At 39.4% G+C, this 12,884-nt stretch overlaps 1 protein-coding gene across 5 annotated transcripts in view; it reads right to left on the reverse strand.

The window, feature by feature from the left end:
- Positions 1-8,521: 8,521 nt before the first annotated feature.
- The window catches only part of tfeb (transcription factor EB), a 92,223-nt gene continuing 87,860 nt past the window's right edge, over positions 8,522-12,884 (reverse strand). For all 5 annotated transcript variants that reach the window (XM_039749175.1, XM_039749174.1, XM_039749170.1 and 2 more), the window contains 2 exons: positions 9,699-9,846; positions 8,522-9,545 (listed from right to left, as the gene is read on the reverse strand). In XM_039749175.1, coding sequence (XP_039605109.1) covers positions 9,096-9,545; positions 9,699-9,846 — 598 coding nt within the window. In that variant the 3' untranslated portion in view covers positions 8,522-9,095. The remainder of the gene's footprint in view (positions 9,546-9,698; positions 9,847-12,884) is intronic.

A 12,884-nucleotide genomic window follows, 5' to 3' on the forward strand; every position in this document is an offset into this window, starting at 1 on the left:
GCAGGGATCTGTGCCTCTGTGAATGATATCAAAGTGTGTTATTTAGGATGGAGTCACTTTTGCTGTCTAGGAATACACAACTGTTGGAGAGATGTGCAAAAAGGTACTGGTTTGATTTTCTCTGAGAGTATTTCATGTAATGAATTTACTTTGCAGTTTATAGGAAAGCAATATATACAGTAGTATAATTGACTTGGGTCAACTAATTAAAAATGAACAAATAGTTTGCCATTTCTCAGGCTTTATACTTAGGGTGAGTTCCAAAGCTGGCCAGGCTTTTGTGCAGATTTTTAATCGATTAAATGACCATAGCTTGAATATTTATGTCAGTCTTTGCAGATGCTGGTTGGTGATGTGAAAGCTTCCATGATTGAAGGAAATTACAAAACCTACCGGAGATCAGGGCTAAGCAACCACAGTGGCTCAGAAGCTGCAGTTGAAGGCAACTCCATTGTGGAATAGGTCATTTGGTTAAACCATGCAAATGCTTTGAGGGGAAAAAGTCATCTGAATGAAAGTACTAGTAACAAAGATCAAAAAAAAAAAACCTTGACAAAAAGTGACACGGCCACAAATGTGTTTTAGTAACAGTCTTTACTAAAAATGTTTAAACCACTTCCAGCTATAATGGCAGTAGAATTTCCAAAGCCCCAGATGTCAAGGGCATTACTAGCTGCAAAAGAATTTGCACAGTTATATGAGCCCAATTATTTAATGTATTACATTAAGCTTTGGTTTTAATGAAAAAAATTTTTTTTGGATTTGTCGACTAGCATCTTCTGAATTGGAGGGATGACTCTGATACATGTGTTAAAAGGAATTTCAAGGTATATAGTCACAGCTACACTGAAGAAGAGAGGAAGACAGACCCTCGATGTGCTGCAGGTCCAGGGGGATTTATTAGATAGAGAGCCATTAGCATGATAAAGAACAATTGCAGAATAACACTCTCGAGATGCTGAATTCTAGTTACTGGAAAGTCTGAGTCAGAATAATTGGATTGAAATGATTTAAGGCTAATCAGTCTTTTTTATTTCTCTCATACAATGCATACATTTATTCAAACCTGCTCGCTCAACGAATAATGACGTGCTAAAATCAATATAAGAACTATTAACCTTACTGCTTAAAATGGGTCACCACAGCAAAAAATAAATATAAAAATAAAATGTTGTGGCACTGCAGAAGCCACAATGTCCGGCTCTGTTGCTGCATCTCTAAGTCTGCCTGTCAATTGGTGGAGCATCACAATTTACACGAATGACCTATGGCTTGTTGATGGGACTACAAGAATTGGTACCCGTTACACTGACTGAACTGTTTTTATGCCTCTTCCATGCCAAAAGTGGAAGCAATGAAGTGGGAGTATTGCTCAATTTAAAACCACTGAAAAAAAAATATATATATATATATATAAAACCAACCCTTTTCTTCAGAGTGATATACTGTGCTGCATACTGATGTTTCCATGTTTATGTAATATGTGCCTAGATAGGGTCACATGACAAGTAAGGGGATGAACCTGACTCAGAAACCTTATGGCGTAAAGTAGTCCAAAACCTTAGACCCTGTTGCCCCATCATGATGCCAACCAGTACACTTTATTGGCGAACAGATAAATGTGAGGTGTCAGACTTACAATGAATCATGTTACTGTATCTTCATAAGCAGCCATTTAATTAACAAATAGCATAAATGCAGCACAGATTAACATAATGTGGAAGATTTATAATGGGAAAGAATGGTGACTTGAAGAGAGAACTGAAGACAAAGAAAAATACAGTTTTAGTGTGCTTTTAAATAATACAGTGCTGATAAAAATATCAGAACTGGAGAACCAAGGTGGGCAAATGAACTGCTTAGCTAATGAGCAATATAATATAATGATAAAAACGTTGGCCTTTTTCTATTCTGGGTTACACATTTTTTCAAAACCTAAGAACAAGTAATGGATGCTAAGAACAACACTCAAGACTTTGAAGTAAGTCCATCAGATTGCTGAAATGGCAGTGAGTAGGACTGAATTAGGGTGCCAGAAAACATTCACAATGTGATTGTGGGCTTGCGACTTTAAGTAGAGTTTATGTAATTTGAGAGATGTCCTTCCTTTTAAACTCCCCCAAGATTTAAGATGACTTTGATGTTTTGAGCCTTACATTTTTTCCTGTTGAAGCAAAATGCACAGTTCTTGTACTTCTGATTCTAAGAATTAAAAATGCTTTCACTGGCCTAAAATGTTGTCAGGATATTATTTTAATTAGATATGTGATGGCAGTACTAATGTCCATAAATTGTCCTTATACATAGGTTTTCAGTTAAAAGTATGACACTGTTTTTGCTGCTGCATTAAAAAGCACGATTCCTGGAATGGTAGGACCTGGCAGACTCTTCAACCATCCATCTGACTTTAATGTACACAGGTAACTCTTTTTATTCACAACACTGAAGCTACCATATGCCAGCTAGGACTATTCAAACATACTCGGGTAAGTTACCATAAGTGAAAACACTTACAAAAATGCATACTTTGCTTGTCTTGCCCCCTTTAACATCACTATTGATGCTAGCAAAACTTTTCTATGTGGTATTCTGGTACTTAGTTTTCATAAACAACTTCATTGTAGACTCTATATGGATGTGTAGATCATTATTTACAGTTCAGACAAGCCTTTCTGGAGCAAGATGTTAACTGTCACAGGATCTTGCGTGGTCACAACCGCTTGCTTCAATCGAAACCTAATCTACTTTATCAGATTAATTAAATTGGTTCAATTTCCATCATGTCTACCTTCATGCTGTGGCCTCAAATGGCTTAGACATAGTTATCCACTTAAGTAAGTTGTTTAGTTGGATTTCACTATTTATTAACAGCAAGGCAATTAGCCTATTTTAAACACCTTATTATCAGGCAGCGAGTTGTCCTAATAAAACAGTATTTAAAAATAGGTTAATTGCAATATAGTCCTATTTATACATTTGTTATTAAAATAAATTAACCGCACGGCTTAGCGAGAATGTGGCAAATGTAGGGATTTGATTGTTTTATTTCTGTCAGGTGAATTCGAATGATGGCACTTTGGAGCCCCCTAGTGGGCATACTGCACATTTACTACTGATCTGTAGTTTCATGGGATAGACTCCAGATTCCTTGCGACTCCGCTCAGGATAAGGGGGTTTGAGAAATGGTTGGATGGATGGATGATCGGTTGATTGGTGCAATTTGACCCAGTTGGGTTAGCCTTTTATGACTTTAAATTGTAACAATATATGATACAACAATTTGTATGCATTTACAGTTATACTGTTTTGTAATAACCTCAAATAATGAGATTCATTGCCTCTTTTTAGATGAAGCGCAAAGTGCTGTGAAGAAAATTCTTATATGAACTTTTTATTTAAGTTCTGAAGCAAGTTTAGTCTGTCTGAGATTGAACCGCAGTGGGGAGCAGCAAACTTGAAAAAAAAAAAAAAAAGGGTGATTGGAAACCCAAATTATGTGTGTACATGTTAAGCGGCATTATATTTGAGTGTTTCTTCATCAACTACAATCCATCCAACCATTGTCCAATCCGCTATATCCTAACACAGGGTCACGAGGGTCTGCTGGAGCCAATCCCAGCCAGCACAGGGCGCAAGGCAGGAACAAATCCCTGGGCAGGGAACAAACCCACCACAGGGCACACACATACACACCAAGCACACACTAGGGACAATTTGGGATCGCTAATGCCCCTAACCTGCATGTCTTTGGATGGTGGGAGGAAACCGGAGCACCCGGAGGAAACCCACGCAGACACGGGGAGAACATGCAAATTCCACGCAGGGAGGACCTGGGAAGCGAGCCCAGGTCTCCTGAGAGGCAGCAGCGCTACCATGCCGCCCTCAATTACACATCTTTAATATGCTTTTTGATGAAGGAACGGTAAGTTGAACGCTATGATTATTTTTATTCTTTTTTGTTACACTGCGATTGTTAACTGTTATTAAAAAAAAAAAAATCTATACCTTCAATTTGCCTTTTGGTGGAGGGACATTAAGTGTGTGTTTAGTGGAGTTTCCGGGACTCCGGTGCGGCTGCTCACTGTTTGCGCATATGGTACTAAATATATCTGCATGGATTTTCTTCCTGTTCAGAACATTAGAACACTTTAAATTATCCTGATGGAGATGATGGAGAGCTGGTAAGTAACTGTGTCCTGTAAGTCACATGTGTCTTATCCACAGTTGTCTCCTTTCTTTTACCTGATGCAGTCAAAATGACTTCTGCTTATTCGTGAGTTTGTAAAATTTAGAAAGTACAGTAAATGGATGGTTGTGATCTTTCTAATAAATTAATAGTTACTTAAAAGCTAAAAAAATGCCTTTGGTTTGGTTGTTTGGTTGACTGAATTGTATTTTTGCTTATTTTGGTGGTCTCTGTGAAAAGTGCCGTATCAAATTTATAATATCTGGTATCACATTAGTTGGACATGAATGATGATGCCTTTGGTCTCTGCACTAAGTGACACATGTCCTAACAAAGCACATTTCGGGACTCTCCTGTTATACATTTTAACCTGAGACTTTCTGCTGCTTCACCAATACAATCATTATTAGCGTAAATATGTCATAATGTTGATAGTTCAGATTTCACTTTAACTCAATCAAAATATGACAAGAGTTTGTGAAAAGATTATGGGATGTCAGCAAAATTTCTTGGCCCTGCTGTTTCCATGTTTAAGTGAAAAGCAACATGAATTTCACACCCAGTTTTAAATCACACATTTGAAAATCCACTCATCACAAAATGGTATGTAAAATGTGTCAAAGTTGGATGGGTTTACACCATAATATCTTGGAAAGAAGGCTTATATGTAATATCTGTCCATCCACAGGCAAAGCCAGGAATAAAATAGGATAGAGCAAAACCCAAATGGAAATACTGTAACAAAGAATAACATAGAATGTGATATTCCTGAAACAAAAGTTGAAAAAGCACTAGTGATCAAGGTAATACTGTGACCTACACTGATCAACCACAACATTATGACCACTGGCAGGTGAAGTGAATAATAGTGTAAGAATCTGAGTGCTTCTGAGGCACCAAATTGTGATGGCTAGATAACTGGGTCACAGCATCTCCAAAACTGCAGGTCTCCCGGGGTGTTCCTGGCATGCAGTGCTTAGTACCTATACCAAAAATGATCCAAGGAAGGGCAACCAGCGACAAGGGCATGGGTGCCCAAGGCTCATGGGGAGCAAAGGCTAGGCCATCTGGTCCAATCCCACAGATGAGCTAGTGTAACACAAACTGCTGAAAACGTAATGGTTGCCATGAAAGAAAGGTGTCAAACCTCACAGTGCATTGCAGCTTGCTGCATAGTCGCAGACCAGTCAGAGTGCCCATGCTGACCCCTATTTACCTCTGAAAGCACCTACAATGGGCATGTGAGTGTCAGAACTGGGCCATGGAGCAATGGTCTGGTGAATCACATTTTCTTTTAGATCATTTGGACAGCTGAGGGCCTGTATATTGTTTACCTGGGGAAGAGTTAGCAGCAGAATGCACTATGGGAAGAAGGCAAGCTGGCAGAGGGACTGTTTTGGGCAGTGTTCTGCTGGGAAACCTTGGATCCTGGCTTTCATGTTGTTACTTTGACACGTACCACCTAAAAACTGCTGCACACCACATACACCCCTTAATGGCAATGGTCTATTTTCAGCAGGATAGGGAGTCTGCCACAATGTGAATATTGTTCAGGAATGGTTTAAGTAACATGACAAAGAGTTCAAGGTGTTGACTTGGCCTCCATATTTACCAGATCTCAGTCCTATCGAGCATCTGTGGGACGTGCTAGAAAAACAAGTGCCAGATACCAAAGGACAGCTATAGAGTTCTTGTGGATCCCATGCCTTGATGGGTTGGAGCTGTTTTGGTAGAATGAGGGGATCTACTCAGTATTAGGCATGTTAATGTTAGGCATTTAACTTGTGGCTGATCTGTGTATGTATAACATCCACATATACATTTGTGCAGCATACTGTATTTCAGTGAATAAATAAGACTTGCTAAATGTTGAAGACTTTTGCCTGGCAGCTGTTACAATATGAGGACTATAAAAAGGAGCCTTAAACAATTTATTGATTGGGGTAGGTGCACTAATCCATTTTGATAGAAGAGAGTTGCATAATGTTGTGGCAGATAATCAAAGGATCTGCTATACTGGTGGACAGAATTGGCCAGAGTAACAGGCAAATAGCTCAATGAATCTGCTAAACTGGTAGAGCCACCTAATCCATGTATAGTGTTGATCAGTAGGAAGTGTTTATACAGTAGCTGATTTTAGAATGAGCGTATGAAAGCTGTCACAGCCTCATTGAGTCATTAGCCTGCTGAAATGGACACACGGATCACACTGCATCAAAGCTATGCCAAAGAGAATTGCCTTAAACACCACCAAAGGAGGATATACAATTGTCAAAAAAACACTACCGAAGAACTGTAACACAACTGAATTGTTTAATGGCCTTGTATCATCTATATATGAATATAAAGGAGTGATAACTTTTTAAACTAAATTTATTATGGCCTTTCTTTTGAAGCATGTTTTTCTTGTTTTAATATCTCCCCTGTCTGACATGTATTGGTGTCATCCCTCTTTTCAGATCAGTACATTAGCACTGAACACAGCAGCAGAATGTGTTAATTTCTGATCCTTCATGCTTTCCTACAAAGTGGGTCAGCACCTCCACATAAAGAGACACTTGTGAGATCCTATGCTCCTTCTCATCCACTCAGGTCTGCTAGTGAATTGTGTCTGCTGAGGCCGGCTCTGTGTGGTGTCAAATTTCAACCTAGACTCTATTCATGTATAGTTCCTAGCTTGTGCAACAAGCTGTCCACCTCCATTCAAAATCCTGACTCCTTCAATATGTTCAAGAAGTGCTTGAAGTCTCTCTTGTTTGATGAATTTCTGTCTAAATAATAATGGCTGTTAGGTTTTTTGGACCAGTGCAGTGTAACTAGCTTGCATTTTGTTCACTTGTGATGGTCACTTTTGTAACCTTGTCCTGTAACACATGTTCACAAACGGCCCCTCAGGGCTGACATTTATTCAATTATGTTGACTACTTTTGTAAGTCACTTTAGATAAAAGTGTTTCCTAAGCAAATACATGTAAATATAGTTTCAAGTATGAGCTGTACCTCTATTGAATACAATTCCCAACCCCACTTAAATCAGGTTACTGCTAGGTTAGGGTGGCAAGTCAGGAACCAGCATTATACACAGTACCAGTCCATTACAAGATCCACTCAGTCATAAATTCACACTCATACTCAGTTTAGGCCAAACACTAACCCACACAGATTTAGAAAAATGATAAAAGGAGTCAGCTAAACTCTCCTTAATCCTTGTGAAAGATGCCTGAATCCTTCAGTTGTATTTTCCTCTTCTGTGAATGATATATGCCTTGTGATTGCTATTAAAAAGTGGCCAAACTCACTGGCATTTGATAAGAAGAATGTATAACAGGAAAACTAAACCTTTCATGCTAATAATTTACCATGCTGATAGAACTTTTAGGTAAGAAGTAGGATAGATATAGCACTATAGACTGTTTATTACATCACAAAGATCTTTGGCTTATTCCAGACTTGGAACAGATAAATGTGTATGTGTGTGTGAGTTGTTAAACAAACAACTGATAAGAGAATATGAGGGTATTAGATTGTTCATACCGAGTTCTGCTGTCGCTTATTTGGGCATCCAGCATGCAGGGTTAAAGAAGACTGAGAGACGTGAAAGTGAACAGTACCATGAAATACCACAGACTATACAAAATAGAGAAGATTAAAAATCTCACAGGACTGCTAGTCATTAATATATTAATGCACATTATGAAATCACATTAAAAAAATCAAGCATATCCTAAATAAAGTCTACATATCTGCAAACTATGGACAGCTGTGCGCAACTCATTTTGAGCTTTGTTCAAGTGAAGTGCCCATTACCAACATAATCCACTAAAGTTATTATCCCTGGCAGGGATCATCAACAAACATAAAACATTCACTGGCATCTAGTGGTAAGCATAAAAAAACATTCCTGTGATGAAAGACAAAACACTGATGCATGTAATACAAGGCTGGGAATATTTGGGAGATTCCTTGTGCTTGTAGTATTAGCAATGCCCACAGTGGTTCTCTCATTGGAAAATTCAAATGGCATTCACATCTTAATGAATTATTTAAATAAATGATTTCAAAAACAACAATTTGCATTCAGTTACAAAAAAAAAAAAAAAAAGTAAAAATGAGGTTTTGGTGACCAAAGCAGTGTCTTTTACTAAGCCGTCAATGAAAAACCTATGGCCTGTTCAAAAAATCTGTAGCAAACAAACCTATTCTGGTCAATACGTAACTTTTGTTTCTTTTCTTTAAATAACCCAATAGCAGTATTCACATTTGCATTTTTCATTTAAGAAAAAAAAAAAAATAACAACAATAACAAGAGAATTCCAGTGCTTGCAAAATACAGAAATATTATATCCATAATAATTTTAATTTTTTAAACCTATGGTCTTTGACACCATTTCATCACTTCCTCTTTTTTTTGTTTGCTTTACGACATTGCCCTGTGCAGGCCCTCACTGTTAAAAGCACTCTTTTAGTAATTTTGTGGGTTTCTCTCAGGCCGGTGTAAATCCATTGTTAATTCAAAACAGAGATTTTATATTATTCAGATTGTTCACTGCATGTGTTTGTGTGTATGTCTGTACATGTGCACACATTGACAAGCACATGCACACAAACATATATACAGAGTCATATTTTTTTATAAGTTTAACACATTGCCCTCAGAGGATGCAATGCTGCTCCGTTTTGATCCCCAGGTAGCATATCCTTGTCCTGCCTGGGCTCCTTCATATGCTCATCAGCGTGTTGATTTAAGTTCTGCAGGAGGTCTTTTATGAATGTCTATTCCTGCCCATCACAGCCCTAACCTTGATAATAACCTGATAAAACATTCCACAGATCACTTTTTGTGGTCCAAATGGTGCCATGCAAACAGGGGGGTGGTATATATGTGGTTGATATGTTATCTTTCAAGAATATCACAGGATATCAGAATCTTCCATGCTGAAGCTGCTTCTTCGACTGCTATCCACTGAGGCCTCAGGGGACATGGCAGAAAGTAGAGGGTCCACACCAAGAGGGGACAAAGAATCCTCCAAAAGCATAAAGTCAATATTCCTTTTTTCGGAAGATGCAAATGACAGGTCAGTAAGGTGCGGCAAAGCTTCCTGGTAGCTGGTAGGGTGTTCACCCAGCCCTAGTGATGGATTGAAGTCAAAAGTCTGGGCCCCACTTGGGTAGGAAGGCTGTTCAATGACAGGTTGCTGTTGTGATACCATTGCATGTGCTTGCTGCTGGAGTGAACTAACCATTGGCTTCTCTTCGGGTGCTATCTCCTGGTTGACAAAAGGATTCAACATCCCTGCTTCACCGCCTGCCAGTGGGGAGCTGGAGGGAAGGCCATGAACTCGGGCTTGCATCTCCAACTCCTGAACAAGTTGAAAGAAAGTACAGTTAGTCAAATTCCAAAGATTGTTTTTGTCTGTGTAAAGTGTGCTTATCTTGTTTTGTCTTCACACAATGATGGGTAACCTTTACTACAAATTTTTTGCTTTATCCTATGGAGTAATACGGTTGCTTACCTGAACTCTTAGCCAGAGCTGTTTGTTAGTCACTTCCAGTTTCCTGAAATTGTTCTCCACCTCCCGGGATCTCTGCATGTCTTTCTGCATTTTTTTTATGTAGTCCACTGATGCCTTAAGAATCGTGCCTTTGTTCCAGCGTACATCCCTGTAAAAAGAAGGAACCACTATTATGTCATTTGAATGTGAAATGAAAGCTTCTACACTTGGGATTCCCGGACATTTTTCATTCTCGCATTCCCGGTGGCCAAACTCGTACAGTATATATAGCATGTAAAAGTGTAAAAATCGATCAAGAAATAACAGAGTTATAGTTGAAAATAATTAAGTGGCACAGTTTTTTGGCCCACGGTGTAGTGTGTTGCTCATTAATTCAGTCAACAACAGACCAGCAGCAGTCAGTCTCCCGGCTCCAACCAAGACTGAGCACAGTGGACTGGGAGGAGCCTGCACTCTGTAGCTCACGAATGCTGGGATGGGGCAGACTTAATTGACGTCTTTCAGACAACAGCTTTGAACAGCAACTTGAAATTGCAATGCGTCAGTCTGTTGCATCCGCATTATCTGTGCCAAGAAACTTGCCATCACAGAATGATGACAAGAAACTGGATGCATCAGTAAAAGCTGAAATCGCGGTGTTTCAGAGCAACGGCAAGCGTAGGCGCTGTTTAGAACAAGTGCATCAGTATCTGATGACTGTGCCGACTACTTCAGTGGAGGCAGAGCGTGCTTTCTCAGTGGCTGGCTTACTCTGCACGAATATGCGCTCTCGCTTGGACGACCGCACACTGGACACATTGTGCTTTCTATGCTCTTATTACTGCAACTAACTAGATCAGGGGTGCCCAATACGTTGATCACGATTGACCGGTAGATCGCGTTGCATTAAAAAAATTTTTTTTAAACGTTAGTCTATATATCCTCCCTATGGCATTTGCCACTTGATTGACATACAGGGTGGCCAGTCTGAGATCTCTTTTCTTCTAACACACTGGTCATCCCACATACACCCATACAATCAGATTGCGATTCAGACTACAAATGCCATGAATGTAATTAGCCCGATCTACATGCTGTCAAATAAACAAACCACACGCCATGGTGCAACGTAAAGAGGCTTCGACGCTGACGTCTGAGGTTCGATCCACGAGAGGGGGTGCAGTGAGTGTGTACGCCTGATGAGCCCAGAATTAGGGCGAAACACGTGTCGCATACTCTTTGCATTATTTGGCTGTAAAACTATGCTATATATATATATATATACCCTGTATATATATATATACCCTGTATATCTATACTAATAAAAGGCAAAGCCCTCACTCACTCACTCACTCATCACTAATTCTCCAACTTCCCGTGTAGGTAGAAGGCTGAAATTTGGCAGGCTTATTCCTTACATCTTACTTACAAAAGTTGGGCAGGTTTCATTTCGAAATTCTACACATAAGGGTCATAACTGGAAGCTATTTTTCCCCATATAATGTAATGGAGTCTTGAGTTGAGATGGCGTGGGGCGGAGTTTCGTGTGACATCATCACGCCTCCTACGTAAGTACGTAGAGAACAAGGAAGAACTCCAAACAGCGATGAGCACAAAACGCCATTTCACAATTGAGAAGGCAGAAAAACATTATGAAGCAAATGATGCATACAAGCATATTCATAAGTACAGCTACTGCGGAAACAAAGCACGGCGTGAACCGTAAGTTTATATTAAATTAAGTTCATAGACAGGCTGCCACTAGCGTTTGTAATTTAGTGCCTGCCCATATAAGGCCGCCCATCAGCGGCAATCCAATACAAACACTGCCGTAAATGTTCACGGGTGAAGGACTGTGCTTATGCAGAGGAAGATGAGATGGTCAGGGTGGTGTTTGGCACAAACTCATTGAAACTGCGAGAGAAACTTTTAAGTGCCGGGTCTTAGCTGACATTACACGAGATGGCACCAGTACAGCTGGGAACCTTTGATGCAAGAACACCAAGCGGCTCACGTGAACTGACGCAATGCGCAGACAAAAGCAACAGTTCCAAAGAGTGCTGAACAAAACCGAATTACACAATTGAGAAGGCAGCAAAAAATATGAAGCGCCTTATACATAGAATCATATTCATAAGTGCAGCTACTGCGAAACAAAGCACACGGTGGAAAAAGTGAATGTCCTGCTAAAGGAAGACAGTGTAAAAAAAACCCGTGCATGCAGTTTGTCACATCACAGATAAAAAGGAAGACGAGCTGTTTATTGATGCAGTAAGGAACTAATCGATGAATGAAACCTCTTATCTTTACAACGATTGACAAACACGGAATGTAACTTGAACACATCCTACAAATACGAGCCTGATTGAAAGAAATAATGATAATCAAATCCTTGATGACAGCAACATTCAATAACACTCACAAAACAATTACTGTATATTGACAATCATGTTACGTTATTTTTAAAATGTTCCCTTTTCTTTTTCATAACTTCTACTTCTCCACTGCGTACACGGGTATATATATAAATGTATATATATACCCCGATCTACAATACATACTTTAGCATAGACAAGCCACACGCTGTGGCGCAATTGTAGAGTCTTCTCTAATGCCAACATTCGAGGTTCGATTCCCGAGAGGGGATGTACTGTATGTATGCGCTACCCGATTCATTTTACCTTCGATCTCCTTGGTTTGGGACGTATGAAAAATATTAGGTTAACGCAGAATCATGTTACGCTATTTTTAAAATTTTCCCTTTCTTAGCACAAGCACAGCTGAGAAGCTTCGATGCATGTACTCCATAACGCGCTAAAAATAACGATTTAATCACACTTTCAATTCCAAGCAAACGGAACTTTTGTCAATGCATGATTTCCTGGTACATCCATTACACTGATGCACACATCACAGCTACAAAAATGTTAGAGTCGGAATAAAGCGCTCCTACGACTGATCATTTCGACTACCCGAGTAAGCCTTGATAAAAGCATGGTTTTGTGCACACTGAAAAGCAAGCAAAATTAGATGCATTACAGAAAGCGGACTTTGTGGCTCTTACTGGGGATCATTGGACTTCCGTGACCGTTAGTAATTCTAAATACATCTAATTACAAAATGTTCAATGATCACACTGTTTTAGCCTAATGTACAAAATAATTTTGGCTAATGTTACTCAGAGTTTAAAGAGTAAGCTGGTCAAAT

The sequence above is a fragment of the Polypterus senegalus genome, chromosome 3, assembly GCF_016835505.1.
Source record: "Polypterus senegalus isolate Bchr_013 chromosome 3, ASM1683550v1, whole genome shotgun sequence".
NCBI classification, from domain to species: Eukaryota; Metazoa; Chordata; class Cladistia; order Polypteriformes; family Polypteridae; genus Polypterus; species Polypterus senegalus.